Source organism: Mycteria americana, chromosome 13 (assembly GCF_035582795.1).
Source record: "Mycteria americana isolate JAX WOST 10 ecotype Jacksonville Zoo and Gardens chromosome 13, USCA_MyAme_1.0, whole genome shotgun sequence".
Classification (NCBI taxonomy): domain Eukaryota; kingdom Metazoa; phylum Chordata; class Aves; order Ciconiiformes; family Ciconiidae; genus Mycteria; species Mycteria americana.
The window spans coordinates 12,148,569-12,171,185 of record NC_134377.1 but is presented as its reverse complement, the minus strand read 5'-3'; the positions used below and the strand labels follow the sequence as shown (position 1 = coordinate 12,171,185).

Sequence of the window (22,617 nt, the reverse complement as noted above, 5' to 3'; positions counted from 1 at the left end):
CTTCTGCGCATCCAGGCTGTGAGATTGCCGTCTCCTGAGCATAAGGAGCAGAGACCAAGCCCAAGGTCTTGCACGTGGTAGTTTCAAGCTGATGGCTTGGCAGCCAGGGTAAGTTTTTACTGCTCCAGTACCGGGTAAGGTTCTTTCTCTAGCAAATCCCGCCGTTGTTTGTTGACTGTACATAGCTGTGGAATGAAATCTGATAAAGGCATCTGTTGTTCCCTTATAGCTCTGCTTTGTTGAGTGGAACGGGGATCCCAGCATGTGGGTTTTTATTATTATTTAATTTGTAGTTGCCCATTATCAGCAACTTCTTTTAGGTGAGGCTTTTGGCATTTTACACTCAGCATTCTTGCTGTCTGTAAAACCAGCCTAAACCTTTCCTTCTGTTCATAAAGGCGTCTAGTCTAAATTCAAAGTCCATCCATTATAACTTCAGCACCTTGTAATCCCTCAGAGATATGTGCAATTACTCTCTGAAATATCCCAGGAGCAAAACTAATATCAAGCATCATCTGCTTAAATTTACAACATCCAAATGGCACAGTAAAAGCCACTAGCTTAGGGGTTAGCTCATCTGAGCACACTTGCCAAAACACATATCCTGCATCTAATACTGCTTTTGCTGCTGAGGATTTAGCTGCCACCTCAGGAATCTTCACTGGACGGCATTCACGTTTTATGGTTTTATTTAAATAACAGGAGTGGATGCACGTGTCCTTCATCTGGCGTTGGGGTTTCAACCATTGAACTCGCCCAGGCTGTACGTCCCCTGCCTTCTCCATGTTCTTGCGTTTCCTCAGGTGCTTGAGCACGAGCGTGTCTCCCATCCTTCATCCTAGGAGCAGTTCAGCCGTGATTTGTGTCAAAAAGCTTGGGATGAGGACACGGGCACTTCCCGTGCACCTGAAGCAAGCCTCTTGCATAACATGGCTTTCCTTCTCCTCTCCATTCCTTAGAGTTTAACAGCTGTTCTCGTCCAAGCCTATTGACTTCATCCCTATAAATCCAATATGATTTTTCCATAAGGATTAGTGTCAGATTCTCCCTGCAGACATCTTAGGTCTTGGAAGACAGCTGAGAGCTCTACTAATAGCTGGCTGGCAAGCCTGAGGCATTTACAGCAATGGCTTTAAAACGCACTCCATGGCTAGGCAGGGTTTTAGCCCTGATGCAACCCATCTGCCTTCATGATTTGGAAAGCCAGGACGTAGCAGGGGTCCCGATACTGTACTAAGATGTGGATACCTGGATGTGAAATAAGCATTATGTCGGTTCTTCCTGCCCTTCAAGGCCACGGAAAAGCTGGGAGAGGAATTAGCTAGATTGAACACCAGGGCTTCATAGCTGGGTAGAACAAGATTGAGCAGGAAGAGGGAAATTTAGGGTGAAGAAATGGTAAAACTGCCTCTGTAGGAAGAGTGAGTTTTGTGCCCTTTGCTTGAGCTATTTCAGCTTTCCCTGGGCATACGTGACAGAGCAGGTTTCACAGGGCTGAAACCACAGCCTCCTGACCATGGGGAGCTGGGCTGAATCCCTCGGGCAAGGGAGGGAGACACCAAAAACATTCCCTCTGCATGGGAAAGGGGCATTAGGGATCAAGTAGATGGGAAGAGGAAGGAAACTCCGGATACATCAGCATGACAGTTTGAGCATTTTATTACGATATATAAATTTTGTCTTCTTAAATTACTCTCTATGAGTTGAACAGGAAGGGATTATTGTGGAGGGGGGAATATACAAAAATAAAAGGATATTGTGAACTACTGCATCACCACATATACAACAGTAAAGTACTTTACAAGCACTTAGAGAATCAGACTTACAAAAATAAAAATATGACACATCCTTATGCGTTTCCACCAGTAATATGTTCTTTTCTTCCCTCTCTAACCTTCAAACACCTTTCAGCCCCATCTTCAGGTCACGATTCACATGGTAGGATACTTTGCTAATTTTGATGGCCATCACAGTATCTGAAAACGAATTAGTGCCTCCCAAGACTTATAAAATACAATGGTTATCGGAGAGCTTTAGGGGAGATGTTCAGAACAAATCAATTTGTGAGTGATGGGGTCATCCTCAGGGAGCAGAGTTTATCTGGCAGTAGAAATGTGAATATCCCACAACAAGATCCATCATTCCCTATTAAGTGTTCCCCCATCTCCACACAGGGACAGCTCTGTGTATCTGTGCTTGATACACAGAGTCCCCCGCAAGCCTGGGGAACGCTGACCCTCACAGACTTCAGTGGGACTGAATGACTGTGACAGAGGATGGATCTGATTTTGTTTCAGCTCTAAAGGCAAGGATGCTCTTCCCTGCAGGAAAAAAGGTAGGTTAAAACTACAATGGCTAAATATCCTAACTCACAGTGTTCACACACAGAACCATTCACCTCTAGATCAGATTCACACAGCCTTTAGTCCTCAGTTTGCTCTACAAAGTCTTTTGCTCATTAGCCTTCTAGTGACCTTTCCCATTTTTTTAAGACTCACTCAACATAAATAGTAAATAGCATTCACTTCTCTGACCAGCAGCTCACTCAAACACTGCTATCAACACCCGAACCTCATTTCATCATTCCCAGAAAGTATGCACCTAGGGTGCGAATCTGTATTTCACATTGAGAAAAGTAAAGCTAGCTTAGAAAAAAAAGAAGAAAAATAAAAAAGATGAAAGAAGCAGTAAACTGTTTTGGTTGGAGTTGCTCTCTACGTTTTGTGCAAAGTATTCCGCAGATTCTGAAAGGTCAGTATTTAGTTCGGGTTCCCTCTTTCTGGCCCCAAATGCAATGACAGCAATGCAGGCAGAACAGACACAAGCATGCTCTGTTGCATACAGGGGCAAAACAATCACAGGAATGAAGGGGATGAAGGGCAAACCCCGCACCTTTGAGATAGATAGTGACTTTCCATATTGAAAAAAACAACCTTCCCTTCCCCAAAACAGATGCCTTCTGAGAAAGTTTCCAATCTCAGAAAATAACTACTGACAGAAAATAATTCCTGAAGGCAGAGTCTGACTTTACCTATCAGGCTTACAGGACTGTGGGCAACAGGCACGTTAAGATCCTGGGGAGAAATCGTGTAGCCACAGTCCCAGCTGCTCGAGGAAACTCACCTTTCTAAGGAGCATTTCCATGGTCTAAATTTATCATTTGTATCTTTGAGAAAATATACATGAACAAAGATCTGTTGGTTGAGATGAATAATACTCCATTTAAAAGAAAAACACCTCTCTAGTGGGACTAATCATTCCTTTTAGGTGTACAAACATACTACAGGTAAGGCACTTCTTGGCTGCTGGGAGCAATTCTTAATTGGCAACATACAAATACAAAATTCAGTTTCTGGTGTTTAAGCAAAACAAAAAAAGTCATTGCTTTTCTCCGTCATGAGCAAGATGAACTTTGGGTCTTCTACCACCGCCTAACCCAGCCACAGGGATAGGAGCAATAGGGAGAGAAGGTGAGCAGGCAGGGTGGGATCTGCACCCACATGAGGGTGAAGACCTGACCCTCTGTGGTTTTCTCGTGCTCAGGAAAAACAAAGACCCTTTCCAATGCCAGCTTTCACTGAGAAGAAAAGCAGCTTGTGATGGGCCCATCATATAAGAAGGTATTTTTCAAAAATTTCTACAGATCTCAGGCACTTGGCAATGTCACAGCTTGGATGTGGTCCAGGGTGGTAGCCCACCATGGCCCGTCCAGGGCTACACAGCTCAAAGCGTGTTCGGCAGCCGAGAAACCCAAGCTGCCGGCTGGCTTTTTTTTTCCTGACATGGCAAAACCAGAAAACCTGCTTAAGCTCAACAGAGCAGGGGCATGTTAGGTCCTTTCTAGTCTATTTGCAAGGAAAACAAAGCATGCAGCTTCAAAGGGGCTGGCCTGGACATGTGGGGACCCTACAGTGCCAAGGATGCAGCCCTCCATTGCACCCTCCCAGGGGTCACATTGACCTGTGAGACTTTGCCTTAGCAGCCCCTGTCCCTGCATGGTGAAAGACCAGGCTGTGGTGGTTCAGGTCTCTCTGCTGGATTCGTATTCGCACACTAGTTTTCTGGCTTTTTAAAAATTACTTTCTTCTGTTGCAGCCAATATTTACAAAGCAGAACTAACTGGACAAAGTGGGCAGAAGCCTGCAGCTGGCCATGATAAAAGATTTTTCTGGGGAAAACCTGTCCTGCTCAAAGAACGGTGCGATCAAAAACTGCAGGTTTGTGCTTGGAGCAGGGGAATAATCCAACTATTAACAGGATAAAAGCCTGATGTATGGTCAGAATAGGGAGTCTCTGGCATCCCTTTGGCTTGGAGGTCAGCCTGTCTCCATGCTTGCTCAGTGGGGTGCCTGCAATCTAATCTCTCATCATGCAGGGATCTCCTGGGTATAAGTATTGGCCCTGCTTTTGAACCTGGATTACACCATTGCTCAGCTTGGAAACCTACCCCCTTTGCTACAGACTCTCACAGGTGCATGGAAAGAGCCCTCCAGAGCCTTCATGATGGACCCAGGAGGGCAGATGAGTATTTCCACTGGTCGCAAGGCTCGCTCACCAGCACTTGGCAAAACAGGATAGACCTCAAGATGAACCAGCAAGTAAGTGCACCACCAACTTGCAGTGCACTGGGACCACATTCATCCTAGCTTCAGTTGCCCTGCTGTCTAAGCTAACTCCGCAGCACTCACGTTTGCTGGAGCTCTGGGGAGAAGGGTTGCTTCAGGCATAATAATCCCTTTGGAGGCAGATATTGCTTTTCCAGGCTTTGATGCTGACAGTCAGTGACAGCAAAATCTGACCAATAACAAACACAATCCTTGTTTCTGTGTTGCTGAAAAGAATTCAACAGTAGGTGGAAGCCTTGGAAATCCTTTGAGAGATTTCTTCCTACCGAGTCCTAACTCCCAAATAGAGAGGCAGAGTTCATCACTGCCATAGCGTACATCTTTTAGTACTAATGATACTTCAGCTGTCAGGATTTAAGTTTGTATATAAAGACCTTATATTTACCTCTGGTGGAAAAACTGTGTTTCATTTTAAACAAGAGAACTCTGTTTCATAAAGGTCACAGTTCTGGTCACATCTACCAATTGCCTTTTGAAACTGATGGAAAAAAGTATACATCACTATTTAATTTTATTTTTTTAAAAAGTTTTTCAGATTTTTTTTTTAATCTCTGTGGGTTTGTGCATCAACTGTTCTGGGCAATCAGCTACGTCTTGTTGATACTGTTAATAGGTCTTCTGACTCAGCTGCTCAGTTGTGTTCTGAAATAACTTGATCAGACTCACAGCAAGTCAGGAACAAAATGGAAAGTTTAGAAGAGGGAAAGCTGGAAATTAATTTCTGGAGCTGTGTGGTCACTTTCTAAGTCTGGGCTCTTCTGATTAGCATGCAAAAATTCTTGGTAAGATTTTTGGAGACAATTCCATGCCATTTTCAAAGGTTATATGTTTGCAGGAATCCAGGCTCTTGCAGATTTTCAACGAGCTACCAAAGTGAAGAGATACCAGGAGATGTGATTCATGAGTGGGGAATGGTTTACCTTAGGACGGCTGTAGTGACTCCTGCTCTCTCAGTGTTTCTTGATCCTTTTGCAGAGACAGCTCAGCTGTTTGTAAGTACCTGTTGAATTGCTACAGCCTGGCTGATTAAGGAAAACCTGGACTGATTTGGGCTCTTCAGTACTTCAAGCTCTACGCTGAGAAAGTTTGGCTGCTCCTCCACAGTCAGGGAAGCTGTCCATGCCACAGGTATGGAAACAATTATTGAGAGGGTGAGCAACCTTGCTCAGGAGTTAACCCTGCACTGGCTTCTTTGAAGCTAGATAGCGTCTTCCTGTACTACACTCCTCTCTGCAATACAGCCATGCCCTGAAACTCAAAAGGGTTGCAAGTGCGTAAAGATCGCTGTAAATTGGGGGTGTTCAAGACAAAGAACAGCATGGCACACTTGGACTGACAGTACTTTTGAAAAAGGGCACTGGGCTCCTAAATCACTTGGACGCTTTTAGAAAATAGCCCTTCAGCTATTCAGTTTCCTCAGTCTCCCCTACATACTCTTGGCTGGGCTCACAGAAGAGGTGGTCATGTGTCACGGTAGGCCTTTCTCCCATCTCCTGGTTGTGCTGTGCCTTGCTATGGTATGTAAACATCTAGCTGCTAGCAAGAGCACCGTGCGCCTGTTTTCTTCCTCTTTTTCTTGGCGACAGTGCCCGCTTCTCCCAGTAACTTAGGCCTGAAATTACTGCAGTGGTGTAATATTGCAGCTATCTCCCAGATGAGCTGTTGGAGCAAGATGTGATGCATTGATACAAATAACTGCCTCCTCTGCGTTTAAACTCTAAGAGAACTGGCTTGGTGTATGCTGGGCAGGCTGGACGCTGACTCTGCAGTTGGTCTTCCCTTTGCAGAGATCAAAATAGCTCTGAAGGTTACAGTGAGTCTCACCTATGTGCTAGACGAGACCTGCAGAGCTCACGAGGCAGCACTCTGCTCTGGGTAACAGGGTCCTTTGTCATCTTGATTTCATCTAAACACAAGTCAAAAATAGATATGCTTGGAAAAAAACAAAAATAAAATCCAGACCATGAATGTCAGGAACGTCGCAAAATACAAGCCAGCCTTTCACTGATCAAAACCATCCCGTGCCCTGCAAGCCTCCTCCCAGCCAGTTCAGCCTCACCCAAGACGATGTGTTCTCCAGCCATTAATATTCAGTCGCCATCAATGAAGGCCCAGCCAGAGACCCAGCAAAGGCCACAGCCTCCTTGAGGTCACAAGGTTGCCAGCAGCAGGGCGGATCAGAGGGTCTCGCTGTAGATGACGCACGGGCTGGTTTCCTCGCAGAGTTCCAGCTGCACGCTGGAAGCAAACCAACGCTTGGCACAACCCAAGCTGTAGTTGAGGGTGGTCCGGTAAATGTTCTTGGCACGCTTAGGAAAAATGATGGTCGTGCTCTGAAACCTCAGTGGCTTCTGGCGGGGCTCAAAGATCAGCTGCGACTTGTAGTTCCGCCAGGTGCAATTGGGAGCAGCAATGACTGTCTCACTGTAGGTGGTGACGGTGGGGATGGGGCCGTAGAAGATGTCATCCCGGTAATGCTTCTCAGAGTCGTACTTCACCTCAGAATTGCACCTACAGAGGACAGCAAGGTATCAGAAACACAGCCCAGGCAGCAAAGGAGAGAAGACAAACAGGACTCTTCTCTAACCCTTTGGAGCTGGGAACTTTTATGACCTCTTACAAGCACTGGGACAGATGCAAACCCTACAACCCAAAGTGGAGGGCCAAGAAGACTCTGTCCTGCTGGTGCATCTTGGTGGAACCGCACCTTGGTGAAGCCATCTCAGCATTTCTGCAATGCATGACCACAGAGGACCAAGCCTGCCTGGTCATGCCAGGGCAGAAATGACCTTGTTGCACAGGCTCCAAGCAGCCTGCTTCTTCCTCTGGTTTCCTCCATGAGCCCCACTGGGGCTTCAGCTCAATCCTGAGAGCTACACTGGAGGCAAACACCCTGTCAGCAAAGGACATCAAGAGGTGGTGAAATCCCTCAGCTGGGGTAGATCAGAGGCTGAGGAATGGTCATTCATCCATGGATTGTGCAGGAAAAGCTTGAAATCCCAGGAAAATTCTTGATCCAGCCTTTTCCCAAGCATTTTTAATAAGCACAGCCATGCAGCATCAACCTGAAATGCTGTGGGCCCCTGTGGAACAAAGGTCCCCTGATCATTGACTCACAGTAGATCTCACCACGCTCCCTACTACTAGTGCTAGGCTTGGGGGATGTCACTGCCCCAGTGGCCAGGCTGAACAGATGCTGCTGGTGGGCCATGGGCATGGGATGTCACATTGGGGTCAGGGGGAACCTACTTCGCAACACCGCATGCCTGCTGCTGCTTTCACAGGCCCTGTTGTCCATGCAAGCTCTGGCTTGGCAGGAAAATAATGTCATAAATAAGGTTTACATAGATGGCAGAAGCATTGTGTAATGGACACTTGTTGAGCTGCCAAGGCTGTGTGTTTGTCTTTTTTTCTTGATATTGCCCTGCCATCAGAGCACAAAGAGACACCCAGGCTAACCAAAATCAGGGTGCTGGGAGATGAGGGGTGAGGTTGCTTGTTGGGGCCTACAGAAAAATCCAAGCAATGGTCCACCAAGCAGGTGGAGTAAAGAGATGCTATGGGCTATGGCTGTCCAATATCCAAGCCATCGGTCTCAAAGGAAGTCGCCATGTTAACGTCATCAGATGAAGAACCCACAAAACGTGGGATGTCACTGCCCTGCCTGTTTTCTGCAGGTCTCCAGAAGGGATGTATGGACACCAGGCCACGTAAAGGGCTTTTCCAAGGATCCCTGGCCATGGGGAGCAGCAGGACTTTCATTTGTTTTCCCTGCTCCCCAAACATTCTTCCGGTAATCAGTAGCCAAGGAATGTGCAGCTCTGCGCAAAAAAGATTAAAAGCTGGGTGTGTGCTTGTCATTACCTCCACCCAGAGGGGGGTTGACTGATTGTGCACTGCAAGTAATCTGAGCTGCTGTAATGTATTTTGCACAGCTAGGGTGTAAGCAAGTCATTCAGCACGCGTAAAACAAGACTCCGATGTAATCACCATAAAAACATGCCCGCTGGCAGTTCCTCAGCAAGCAGAGATTTACTGGGGTACATTTCCAGAGAGACGTTTGCATAGGTTGAGGGGGGTGGGAATTGGGTTTACAGTCCTCCCACCGTCCCTGCCCCAAGCTGTGTGTAACTGCTCCATGCTGTTTGCAGAGTACATTCCACACCAGCAAAAGAGTGAAAGAAGAGCAGAGACCAACGTTTATCTACCGGCTGCAGCACCAGGTCCACAAGAGGTCAGAACACCTCCACCATTGGCTTGAGGGACCACCTCCTCATGAGGAGGAGGTCATTCTGCCTCTGTGGGCTGGTCTAATGTTGGTTTCTCTGCTGCAAGGGCTAACAAAAACAGGTGCCAATTATAAGGGTGTTGTTTCTTCTGAGGATACAAGTCAGCAGGTAATAAGATGAAGACCATCAGGTTACTTAGTGGAGGCCATCAAGCCAACAGATGGTAATGGTTTTCTCACAGCCTTGGACTTGAGCTGGCCTTGGAAGAAAAGCCCTCTTCTCTTACAACCTCCCTCCAGTTCTTGCCTCCTCCCCTCCGCCTCTGCTGCTGTCAGTGTCTTTTTAATTCAGGCATTACTCTCCCACCTGTCCCTCCTTTCCCATTAAAATAACCATTACTCTCATTTGTAAACACATTTTAATTTTTTGCAGAAGGAAAAGCACCAGGAAAAAGACAGAAGCCTTCATCTACCCACCCAGTCCCATCTGTACCTGATTTCCTGCACGGGCTCAGGGCTGACCTCAATGCTTTCTCCGAAAAACACAGGGTACATTCGAGGCCTCATCTCTGGCATGGACGGGTTCAGGAGCAGGTAAGGCATCTGCAGGGAAGAAGAGCACAGCAAGCGTTGGGACACAACAGCACAATAAGCAGCCAGCAGCAGCATGTTCAGCACTGACAGGAGACACCAGTGCCTTCAACCTTGCTGAACTCCATCTCCTCCAAGTCCTGTGGAAGACACTGCAAGTGACAGGCTTTTTGGCAATGAGAACAGGTGACTGGCAGCATTAGGACCAACTTTGTTTCATGCAAGCTAAGCTCGCCTTGCTTGCACTCTCAGCATCATTCAGCTCCCCCTCGCAGTCCATGTCTCTTCCAGGTTTGTAGCAGGGCCCCAGGTTAGCGGAGTGTTCATCACACCGACGAAGGCACTCTTCTCCATGCCCAAAGGGGAGGACCATTGTCAAGTTGCCAAAAACAGCCTTAAGGTGGTTGGCCAAGAACAGGACCATTAGCCCCCATCCTTGCACAGACAACCCTTGTACAGGCCTTGCATTTACGATGCTTTGACTTTCTGCTCTGCCACCCGTGGCTGTTATCAATTTACAGACTGACTTCCAGCTCCCAGGGCTGATGTGACACAGCGGCTGCCCTCCACCCACCAACAGCACCCTCTCCACCTCCCTCTGCCCAGCACATCACCCTGGTAAGTGACTCTGCCCAGATATCTGGCACTCCATGCTGCACTATCTGTTCACTGAAATTTAGCCCTTCCTTTCCTCTTCCTTTCTTGTTTCTCATAGGAATTGCAATTGTTCGGGGGTTTTCTTTAGCCCTGATGTCGCCTTCACTGTTGTGAATTAACAAGTCTTACAAAGACTCAAAGTGCACCAGCATGGAGAAGTGCTCTAAGTCTGATGTAACACAGAGATAGGGCCTAAGTCTGCTGACTTAAAGGATGTAGATCTACTTAAGTGAGATGTGTATATATATTTTAATATATTTTTTTATATATATATATGCTGAAAATAATGTATCCCTTGCAATGATCCAGCAGGGGAAGTGGTAGACTTGCTACTGCTGAAGTCTCCATGCCAAAAATGGCTGTCATGCTCCAAGGGACGTTCTAGTTAACCATGCAAAACTGAGTGTGGGGTGAGACACTGGGGCACCTTGTGGCCTCTGCAATGCAGGAAACCAGTTTCAAGCCAGGACTTTTTAATGAATGGAGCTGCTCCATTCATGACACCAAAACCCGGATTTTTAAGACTAATCACACCCTGAAGTTACTTACTCTCACAAATTGTCACAGTCCAGCCTAGGCTCCTCTGCCCACCACAAAAATGAGTAATCCCACTTCTGTATACTGGAGTGCCCTTAAACATCAGTTCCCACATATAGGGATCCTGTGTCTGGTGACTGGACCAAGCCCAGCAGCTAATTAAGCCTAATACTGCCCTCCTGGAAAAATGTCATTGTAGGTTTTGGTCCCTGCCACCACTTTTCTGTCAGCAGCGATTTAAGACACGCAGGCACACAGGATCTCTTTAAAGGAGATGGCTAGCAGCCTCTGTGCGGGGCTGAAAGGTCCCTAGATGGCTGAAAAGCTCATGGAGTTTTTCCACTTTCCACCCCGCATAGCCCATACGTGCTACAATCACAGCCATATTTCATCAGTCCCTCGTCAGTAAGACCATCTCAGGACTCACAAAATCCACTGATGGTAGCTGAGGATACAGCTCTTGTATTGGCTTGCTCTTCCCATGCCACTCCTTTCCACCTTCCCCAGCATCTTCTGGTTGGGTGGTACAAGAGGGAACACTGGAGCTGTGACCTGGTTCCTACTGGCAGTGCTGGGTAAGAGGTACTGCAGCTTGTGCCCTACCCTGTACAACATGCAGGTCCCCAAATGCTCACCAGGTTGTCCCTCAAGTTGGTGTTAACTGGCAAAGCTCTGTTGAGTCCATTGAACAGCATCACCTCCCACTAGATGAGGTCTGGTTTTCTCTAGGGGCTTGGGCTTTCTGCCTTAGGCTAAGGCAAAAAATGTCATTGCTTCATCTGAATTCACCAAGCACTTCAATTCTGTGTCCCAAAGCCACAAAGCTGTTTATGCTTTCCATACTGAAATATCCCTGCACTTTACTGCTGTGTTAAACTGTGAAGTAAAATGGCCAACCCCTCTTTTTGACTAAGTATTTCTGTTCCATTGTCAAAAAAGGACAATATTTGCGTAGGTGGGGGGTGGGGGGGTGGGGGTGGAGAGGGGGAAAAAAAAAAGTTCACCCTCACTACCAAACACTGGCCAAAAGGCAAAGTTCATTCCTGGATTGCTTTCAAGACTCTTGACAGGGGAGGGCAAGGGCAGCCTTTCTGGTTGTAAATAAAGCTCTTTGCTTCTCAAATGTGAATTGTTTAGATCAGACGAGCTTTAGTTCACAAGGGTGCAGATCTCCAGCTTTTAACTGTCTGGACATGGCCAGAGCTCTTTCTAAAGGCATCTTGTGCGTGAGGAGAGGTTCATTTGGGTGCAGGAGTCAAACACCATGTGCATATGTACTCGTGGGCTCTGTGAACAGCAGGCAAGCTGGCCTTCTGGGGGTTCACCTGCGAAGAGATGCAGATTGCTTTAACTGGTGAAGGAAGAAGGGCTGCAGATTCGTGTCCCTCCTTCAGGAGATTGTTCTCTTTCTCTTTATACTCCTGTGGCCATACCCGACATTGGCAAAACTCCAGCTGAGAACCTGCCCTCTTTTTACGCTGTGCCCACTTAAGGAGAGGTCTTGTCCAAAAGGTCCCAAACTGGTCTCTGCTTGCAGATTAGGTGAGAAAATTATAATCTCTCCTCCTTCCTTTGAAAAGCTCAGCTCAGCAAAAGGTGTTCCCAGCTTCCCAGATGAAACACTGAATTTGCATAGGGCAGAAAGATGGACCTTGTCCTGTAACATGAAGAGCAGACCTAAAGGTATGAATACCTCTTACTGGAAAATATCTGAACGTCCTATTTTTACCATGAACCTAAGCAGCTTCAGGCTCTCAGCACAAAACAACGCTGACTTCTAAGTGGTTTGGGCTTTTATATCCCATCCTGAAGACAACACTGCTAACCAGGGTGCAGGTTTGCAACAGACTCTGAAGGGAAGGCCCCTGGCCCTTGAATTACTGCTGCCTCTTCCAGCATCCCCCAGATTTTTTTCGGAGGGCATCCACCCAAGTCCAGGCCCAGTCCCACCCTCCTTCGTGTGATCCGACAGCCTAAGAAAGTGCATCTGGAGTGCTCTGTGCACCCTGCTCTCTTCCATGCACTGCCTTTGGGGAGCCTTTGCGATGCTCACCCTGGCTGGGGAGGGGCAATAGTTCTCTTCAAGTGTAACCAGCAAGCTGGTGGTTTGCTGTTTCCCGTAACAGGTAAAATAAGTCACAGCCACCAAAGACAGTTTCACACACTGGTACTAATCCCCCAAAAAGTGGAGAGGCAGAATAGAATTGGGAAGGCTCTTCTGTACCAGCTTCTAAACAACAGATGTTTTCAGGCCAGGCTGCCAAAACTGACTGCAAACTTAGATAACCAGAAAAAAGGTTGGGAGGCACTGGTCTGAGCTGCATAGGCATCCCAATGTTGTCTTACTGTGAGTTTAGCCTATGGGAGTATCTTCTTTACTTCTGCCGGCCAGGGACAAGCGAAGATTGGGTAAAATGGAACAGCTGTGAATTAAGCTGCTTTTCAGATCCAGGCTAGCTTGCTAGAATGCCAAATAACAAACTCTGATGGTAACCATGAGCTTCTTTGCTAGATTAATGCAGGAGAAATCCAAATCTCTTAACGGTTCCACAAAGGGCATCTGTAAGGTGCAGTTTTAAAGAAGCAGTTTTAAAGAAGCCATTTCAATGTTTCCAGGCAAACAAACTTTCACACTTCTTGCTAACATATGCTGACACTAAGTGTGCTCTAAACATCCCTAGAGATGAGGATGCAGGAGGCGAGGTCCTTCCTGTGGCTTAGCAGGAACGTTGCTGGGGCATCTGGCCCCCAGCATTTGTACGGGAACAGGCTTCACAGCCTGCTGCGTGCCGGGGGTGCTGCTCCGTCAGAGCGTGGGCACAGATGCAAATGCTGTCTGTTGAAATCGCAAGTCCCACAGCAGGGAACAAGAAACAAGAACATGCTGCAGAAACAATACCAGTGTGCATGGAGAAAGGGAGGCTCTGTCATGCATGACTGAAATCAATCAGAGTCAAAAAGTTGCCAGTGAATTTGGTGAGAGCAGGATTAAGTCTTCTCCAGGTTAGGTCTGGATGGAGTGGTGATGAGACTATTTCCATTGTGGGTTATAGTTTACCTTGCTCTGGGCAGGGAAGGGTGACAAAAGGCATTTCATAATGCATTTCATATGCTGTAAATGAGCATCAACTTCAGACCTGCAGGCTTGGCTTGATTATTTTAGAAAGCTGGAACAATTGCGGACATTGGCAAGCCAAAGCCAACAACTCCTACCACCCGTCAGAGAGAATTACAGATTCACACTTATCTACCTTGAGTAGTACTGTGACCTGCAGCAGGTCAGAAACCTTGAAGTCACCTGGAAGTCTGCACATGGAAGACGTAAATAACTTACAAAGCACGGTCTAAAAATAGAGATCATCTGTAAGACCCTGCAGTCTGCCCACCAAACAAGCAACTGAATTGCTTGCACGGAGTGAAAGTGTCACTAAACAGTAAGCACAGGTTTTACATAGCAGCAACTGAAGGGCACTTCAGATGACATTTTGTTTCACCTCCAGTGATGTTCTGAAATATCTGCTCCTGCATCTCACCTGGAGTTGGGAAGCAAGGAACAGGGGATATGAGTTTTCCAAAAGATTTGTCTTTGGGGCTGAAATGTTATATGCTTGGCACATGTCAAAAGCTGGCTTTTTGGCAAGAGTTTGACTCCAGCTCCTTCCAATCTGTTTTAAGGTAAAAACAAAACAAAAATGTTCTGCCTGTCAAAAAAAATACTGACTCAATTCTTTTTCCTTCTGCACAGGAATGGTTGAAAGAAGAGGAACACTGGACTGCTGAGCTCCCTGGAGAAAATGATGATTGTTGGCTCATTTCTAGCAATCACTCAGCGATCTCCAGACACTTCACAAATAAGGTGAGTTTCTTTATAGCCCTGCACCACAGATGGGCTGGCGGGGAGCAGAGCTTGTTGCACACTACTGGGGGTCACTACTGGTGAAGAGGAGAAACCCACATGTCTTTAGACCAGGCTGTCCACAAGTGATCCCCAGTCAAGGCCTGTCTATCCAAAGAACAAACCCAGTTAAGGCCTGATTAATCTGTCCCTAGTAATAGGAGCTGTGCTGCTACTTATCAGATGCAGCTCTGCTAAAGCCACCACAACTCTGTAACCTTTATGAAAGGAGGAGTCTGGTAGTCCAGGAAGGTTGAGGAGGTGAAAGGGAAGACACTGGAGAGATCAAAAAGCGAGTCCCACACGTACACATTATGCCCTCAAAACAGAGCCAGGGTGAAAATCAAGCAGTAAATGTGCTATCATTTTAATTTCCTTTTTGGTACATAATTTGTTTCAACCAGCAAAGGGTTACGGTATTATTAAAAAGTTGAAGTGATTTCTTGTTTGGCTGCATTTTTCCCTCTGTCTTAACTCCGATGCCTTTCAGGCATGTAACGGCCTGGGCAGCTAAACTCTGCCTTTTTCAAGTAGGACATAGATAAACACAGATAAAATCGGTTGCTGAACAGAATTCAATCTACAGCTAACCAACAGCACTTCCTTTACGGTGGCGTAAGTGTTACGGGGGGCTCTCGCATTAGGACAGATGCACGTCCTTCAGCTCCACGTCATTGTTTCGTACCTGCCATGAGTGCCATCTCAGGGACCGGTTCCTGGGGATATGTAAACCACAGAGTTCTGAACAACAGCAAAAATAATGTAGTGGGCAGAATAACGCTATTTTTACCCCTAATAATTATTTAGAGTCAGTGGGCTCTGTTAAGATACTTTTCACTTGGGGTAACGTACAAGAATGGAAGCAGAGTTATCAAACGGTAAACAAAGATGAGGAAAAAAGTGCCATGAATCGGGCCTGAAATATACTGACTGTTCCTGTAGCTTCCAAATTCCAGGCAGCAAAGCAACAAAAAGGAAAGGAAATTAACGTGACTTGAAATAAGTAAAAACCCCCAAAACCTTTTCCCCAGAGAGCACGAAGGACCAGAACTGACCGACTCCTTTGGCTATGGTCATGACGTAGAAGGCACTACAATGTGGCATTAGATCTCTAGGGACTGTAAGGGGAAACGGTTTTCCAAGCATCAGGGCTACAAACAGGATACAGCTTCCCAAATTCCCAGCTCCTAACTTAGCTAGGGCATAAGCAAATCTCTCACCACGTTTTCCCGCTATGGTAACATGTCAGGTCCATGAAAATGTCACTTTACTCAGCTGTTATTTACAGCTATAATGAAAGATCTGGCTGAGTTATTTGACACACATCTACATTCTCCGCTCTAGCTGATAAGCAGTATTTGTTTAACAGACCATTTATTTTCCCAATATCTTCACGTATTGCACATTATGAGTAATTTATACTAGAGCCGGATGAGATTTTATTTGGAGGTGATAACAGTAAATGCAGACCTCAGGTAGAAAGCAGGGCTTTATTATTTCAAAGAATTACATCCTTCCTGCCTATCTCCCTCTTCTATTTCAAGTGGGAAATGTGTGCTGCTTTGTTTATTGTCCACAGCATTACGCAGGGACGGAATGGAAATTAAACAGCTAGAAGACACCACCCTAGATACAGCCACATTTTTCAGAGTAGATGATGAGACTGCTATGACTGCTTCCCTGATCTGCCCAGAAGGGATGTCCGTCACGGTTCAAGGATTAGGTGAGGCCCAGAGCCATTCCCCCTCCTTCGCTGCTGGCGTTGAACCAAGGAGGAGGAGGAGTGGGTGGGTGTTCAGAACTGGACGGGGCTGAGGGACCGGGGACAGCCAGGTGGGGTTAGTCTTTGCCAGGCAGCGGATGCAGGCGTGAAACTGAAACCACCGCCAACCCCTGCCGGGGGAATTCCTGCAGGATCCCGCCCCGTGGGAGCAGTTCAGAAGTGGGTCAGGATGCTGGGCTGCAAACGCCAACCCCCGAGGCAAGCCCTGCTGCTGTGCCAGATGGGTGCCTCGCTCCCCGCACAAGCCTGGGGCTTTCCCCAGAACTGCTGGGACCCACGTGGTCCTGGAGAGTCATGTCCCCTGCTTCGTGTGCGGGCTGCAGGCTGGCTCAGGCTGAGGGTGCTGGGCCTTTCTCTCACATGTGCTTTCACTGCAGGTGTTGGCAGGTCTGGAAGTCACATATTGCCTGGAAGCCCTTTGATGGCCATGTTCCCCACCCAGTCCCCACAAGACAGTCCCCCTTCCTGGAGTGCTTTCAGTGTAGGATGAGATGCTGGCTCTGTGGCCCAAGGGCTCTTCAAAATGCAGCATGTCAGGAAAAGGTATTTTGGGTTTCTGTTTGTTTTTTTTTTTTTTAATATCAGCCATAAATCCAACAAGGTTGAAACACATGCTGACCTGGACCCCGTTGTTGGGATCATGCCTGTGAAGGCTGTGTCAAGGGGCAAGGTATCCTCCTCCTCCTCCTCTGCACTTGAGATGAAGCTGGAATCTCCTCCCACCACACGAGACTGATTCTGGCACCGCACTGTTGTCCAACACAGCTGAATGTAAGTAGAAATTCCCTACATGGGGGCATTCATCTTACAGCTGATCCACTGGGATACAGTCCTACAGAAGTCAGTCAGTGAGGCAGGTTGAATGCACAAATACTTAAGTCTTTCAAATAAAAAGGAACTCATTGCAGTGGCGGAACTCGTTGCAGTGGCAACAGTGCTGGGAAGGGACAAGAAGTCTGCTGCTTCAAGAAGGCACGACTGATAGTTCTGCAGATGAATGTGATCCTTATCTCCCCTGATATCCATTAGGAGTTATGCTATTGAATGCAAAGCACGTATTTCAGCACAGCCCAAAAGCAGTTCTTCTAGCCTAAGACTACATCCCAGGGCAACAACAGGGAAAACTCTAAGCAGATCTGGCTACCTTGATGTCACTTCATTCCCCGTCCTTCCAGCAACTGCGTCTTTGTGCATATTATTAAGAGATTTATTTCATTGTATTTATGTTCCTTTTGGCCCAGCATTACACACAAAGTCTAGGGAATTCAGTAACCCAAGTCCTAAGAATCAATTTAAGCACATTTCAGATTTAAAAGGCAGAACTAGGTAAAAGTCACCTTCTATTTTCATTAGGATATTTGCACTTACGCACAAAACAATTGACAAATTCCCTACATGGACTTTATTTGAAGAAATAAAAGTCAATTTCTCCTGCACTGCAAGTAAAATGCAAACAACAACAACAAAAAAGTCCCTAAATGGTGTTGAACTTGTGGTATTTATGACTCTGGCCCTAAATTGCCTTTCATATTTTCTTGGATCCCAAAGCTGTAGCCAAATTGGCTGGTTAAGTGTGAATAAATGGTGCATTGTCTTTGAAACAAAGTCATGCTTATTAAAGAGAGTTTACTTTTTCAGAGTCACAGTTAATAACATAAAGCAGGGAGAGCATGGATTTTACACACAAGAAAGTCTTCGATAAGGGCATGCAATCTCATTTTAGTCCATATGAGAAGAGCTGTCCTAGAGCAGAAAAATGCTTCAACATATTTGTGAAGTTGGAGCAAAATAGCTGACTGCAAAAGAACGCAACTGGGTTCAGACTGGTGGTTTTGATAGGTCTGGAGCAAGGAATAGTATGAAATACTTCTCACAGTTCTGGAATGTTGTTTTCTTCACCTGACAGCAATTTATTGTAACCGTACATACTAGAATTTTGGCCATTAGTGACTGAGCTTATATATGGTTTTATAGTATTACAACACAAAGAGTGCAGGCTGCATTCCTGGCTCTGTCACGTTTATAAGCAAAACAAACACTAATATAATAGGCTATTAAAAAAAAAGCATGCCTTGGTGTGCAAATAGCTGCAATATTGATTTGCCAATTCTGCATGCTCTGATGAACAGCAGAGTAGTAGAGTTAAACAGAAGCACATTCATGGATTGCGTAATTGCTCATAGATCTGCAAGTCCTTGTTAAATGGCAAGATTAAAGCTAATTAGACACTGCAATTTAGAAGTATGAAGCAAGCAATGCTCTCCATATTTTTCCTGCTTTGTTAATAACAGCTGCGAGTACAGTATTTGCAGAGTGGAAATGAAAAAGTGAAACTCTCTGTACAGTCAAACAGAGTGAAAGTTCCTATTCATTATTTTGCAGTGTACCAAGCAGTCGGAGTTAAAGAGCACAGTCGTGCACCACTCCAAATAATACAGTCAAACTGGTTTCAGGGTTAGGATCTCTGCAACCTTCTGTACCTACTAAGGGCATGGAAATACACACAATGTATGAAACTCTTAACAGCAGGAGCCCAGGGCTACCCATGCTGTTGCAATGTGATATAAAATTTGGAAACATCTACAGTGTGAGTTCCTCTGAAATGTGTAAAATGTTCATCTATGATAAAAATTTAAAAATAACTGGAAAACTTAATTTTGCCTTACACAGATCACAGGAACAACTTTTTTTCCTTAGAAGTCAAGCACTAAAACTCTCAGTCCTAACAGTCCAAGAGCTGAAATAGGTTTTTTTCATGCTCTTTCATCTTCGATATCTAAGGGCTTTCTTGGGAGGAGCAGTGGCCAGCCATCATATTACTGGAATGGAGGCTGTCATATGCCCATTACAGAGCTTTGCAGACACCTCCACCCCAGCTGTTTTCTGGTCCAGCAAGCCTTCATTCATCTTCCTCCCACATTTTATTTTACAAATACATAGCAACAGCCTGATCCTGCCAAGTCAGAGGCCTCTTTGTACATATACAGTCCCATCAAGATGGCACACATGCCCAGGCATCTGCAGGTAAGGCTCCATATTTAGAACCGCAGCGTTAGCGGCTTTGAGATTTGATTTTCATAATTAACACCTCACACCCTACCCACCATAGTCTGGTGAGAAGGAGTCATTGTTCATGGGGAAGGTTTTGGCATGTTTGGGAGTAAAAGGCAGTTTTCAGCAATATGCTAAAATAGCCTTAGAACTTGAGAAAGTAAATGAGGGTGTGAGAAGTCACTGCAAAATGCCTCTACCGGGAGGAAGTCTTTGAATTGTCACTAATCCATAGGTAGATAAATTTTTCCCATGGAAAGATTTGTGCTGCACTTTTTATTCCGTATAGAAGCTAATTAACCATGTTGAATACACCTACAAATGTCTTCTATATATGTTAAAAAAAAAATTTGAAAGATCCCTGGGGAAGAACTTTCATCATGCTTTAAAAACCTCCACCACCATTGCTTATGCTCTGAACTTCGTGTTTTAAAAACAGTTTTTATAGCTAAGGGATAGAAGTAAACAAAATAAAGGAGAATAATAGTCATAATAAATCTACCCAAATCCTACTCCACAGTCAACCGCTTCACTGGCACTGTGTCAGGCTAACCGAAATCTACAGTGCTACTGCCAGCTGTCTGCGCTTACAAACCACTAACCCTGCCCCACTCGGCCATGCAGCGCACAAACCTTTCATGCAGACTCATGCCACAAAACCCCACTCCAGCAAAGGGCAGCAGCACACAACCTTCCCCAGACCGTGTCTCCATACCAACTCCCTGGACAGACTGCCCCGAGTTAACGGACAGTTTGATCTTTCTTTCAGCCAGGGCTCCAGCAAACGTGGCTCCACGCTCCTGACAAAACAAATGTGGGATGCCGGAGCGTAAGGATGGCTGGGAGCTGGACTCCCCTGCCTCGGTCTAGACGGATGCAGCTCCAACCTCTATCTACCAGGCAGGACTGTGTCACTGAGAAGCAATTACACTTTTCTGTTCTTAAGGTAGGCACGGGAGCCTGTTTCAGACCTGGCTTTCACTCCCACACCAGTATTAGAGTTTACCCAGGAAACTGCCAACACTTCTGCGAGCGTATCAGAAAACCCCCGGCCAGCATTGGGCCAACCCCGGGCCTGGGCACGCCAGTGATGGTGCCAACACCGGACTGCAGCCACGATGGGGCACAAGCAGCCCGGGAGAGCCCTCGTCCACCAGTGCAGGCGGACGGGCACTGAGGGGGGACACGGCCAGGGTGCCCAGGCGTGCCCCAGTCAGCGGGCACAGGCCGTTTCCTCGCTGCCCCCCACTCTGGGGCTTGGCCAGCCTTTCTCCCCCCCGGGGCCCGGAGAGGACAGAGCCCAGCGCCCAGGGTTTGGCTCTTACCACTTTGCCGTCCTTGGCCTCTCGCCGGTGCCCCGGGGCCGGGGGGTCCGCACCGCCGCTGCCCCCAGCTCGGCCCTCACCAGGCGAGAGGGAATAGAAAGGGGGGCTGGGGCTGGGGGGCAGCCCCGAGTCCGGGCTGTCCAGCAAGCCTTCCCGGCTCTTCTCCTTCAGGCTCTCGTCCATCCCTTGCAGCTGTAGGTGACCTACCATGTCTGGGGGGCAGCGAGGGGGCCGCAGCGGGAGAAAATCCTCCAGCGCCGCCCGCCGCGGAGGGAGGGAAGGGGAAAGGAGCCCGGGGGGCCCCCCCTGAGTCCCGATCGCCGCCAGCAGCCTGCCAGAGCCCGGGCTGAGCCTGCTGCCGGGGGGACAGCCAGCATCAGCCGGACCGGGCTACCCCGGCCGCCTTCCCTCCACCCGGCCCCCGCGCCCTGCCCGCCCGCCCGCCCGTCAGGCGGGCCCCGGGGAAGGGAAGAAAGGCCCGATCCCCCCGCCCCAGCCCCGCGGGGGCTGCGGCCGTTTACGGGCGGCGGAGCCCGGGGCGGCCCCGCCGACAGGGAGCGCTGGGCGCGGCGGGGGACGGGGACGGGCGGGCCGCGCTCGTCCACAGGCTGCCGCCGTCCGCCCGCCCGCCGCCTCCCGGCGGCCCATTTATCCGGAGAGGGTGGGAGGGGAGCCGGGGAGCGCCCTCCCCTTCCCCCGGCCCCCCAGCTCTGCCCCGGCCGCACATTTTCAGGCACTTCCCAGGCAGGGAGCGCGTTTGGCGCCGCCCGCCCGCCCTCTCCCCCCCGGGCGTCGCCCCCCGAGGAGACCTGAGGCAACCCCGCGCACGGCGGTACCCCCCGGGCTTCGGGAGAGGGGCCTCCCCACCCACCCACCCACTATCACAGAGCAGAGGTTTCTCTCCGCTGATTTCCCTCATTTCTGTCCGAGTTTTCCCTCACTTCTGTCTGATTTTTCCCTCAGTTCTGATTTTCGTCCCTCTTTCACCCCCACACCCTCCAAAGCAGCTTTTCCCCTCAGTGTCAAGGCACGTGGGCATGAGGGAAGAGCTCTTCTCAAGAGCCATCGTCCTCTTTGCTTTGAGGTGGCTAAGGGTGCCTTCACAGAGGCAGCATGGTAGCGTTGGCTACTGGGCCATACAAGTCCACCATAGCCCTTGTGCCAGCCGCACCCTCATGACGGTCCTTATGCGCCCCACTTAGCGCAGCCCAAAACACGATCTCTTTTTTTGACTGGCTCCGCAGCTGCTGGTCCACAACCACAGAGGAGCTGGCCTCCCCATCCCGGCCGTCATGTGTTCGAGGCCACCATAAATGCAATGGGAGGGCATCCCAAACCCCAGCACAGCCGCTAGCCAGGAGGAGCGGCGTGTGCCAGAGGCACTGCCAGCACTGAGGGGAGCGGAGAGTCCATATCAACCCTTGGGGTTCGGAGAAGCAAGCAGCGGTTAAACAGGTCAGGCTTGCTGAAGCCGATATGGACATTTATTGCACAATAACTGGCTGACACTAATGTTACCTTGTCCACAGCCCTAGTTATGTTTTTCTCATCATGTTTTCTCTCTACATAGAGTCTAGACTGTGAGAAATCTGGGGCAGGCCCACTCATATGGCTCAGCCCAGTGGAGCTTTATTCGCGGCAAATAGGTTTCCATGGGAAACTTGAAATCCAACTGGCTGCCTCCTTTTGGTCCAAGTTGTTGGGCCAGCACCCAGCAGAATGGAACTGTGGCTGTTTGTGCTACAAAACCGACAGACACGTTTGTTGTGGCAGCTGATGAAAATGTTGGGGGTCTGGTATTGCACCTAGTGATGAAGGCTTTCATGCCCAAGCCCTGAAGATGGCACGAAGTCCTCGGAGATAGGGTTGATCCTAAAAGGGCCCGCACTCCATCCTCCTGAGGGAGCAGGTCACACTGTATGGTG

General features: G+C 48.0%; 1 protein-coding gene and 1 long non-coding RNA gene across 2 annotated transcripts; one reads left to right on the top strand and one right to left on the bottom strand.

The window, feature by feature from the left end:
- Nucleotides 1-1,674: 1,674 nt before the first annotated feature.
- RFLNA (refilin A) lies at nucleotides 1,675-20,963 on the bottom strand. The gene is made up of 3 exons (XM_075516432.1): nucleotides 20,693-20,963; nucleotides 9,347-9,456; nucleotides 1,675-7,136 (listed from the first exon to the last, which is right to left on the bottom strand). The coding sequence occupies exons 1-3, from the start codon at nucleotides 20,900-20,902 to the stop codon at nucleotides 6,803-6,805; spliced, it is 654 nt and encodes a 217-aa protein (XP_075372547.1). The 5' UTR covers nucleotides 20,903-20,963; the 3' UTR covers nucleotides 1,675-6,802.
- On the top strand, nucleotides 5,603-9,829 carry LOC142416649 (uncharacterized). The gene is made up of 3 exons (XR_012777781.1): nucleotides 5,603-5,753; nucleotides 9,287-9,630; nucleotides 9,736-9,829. It is a non-coding gene; the product is annotated as an uncharacterized LOC142416649 (long non-coding RNA).
- Nucleotides 20,964-22,617: the final 1,654 nt, after the last annotated feature.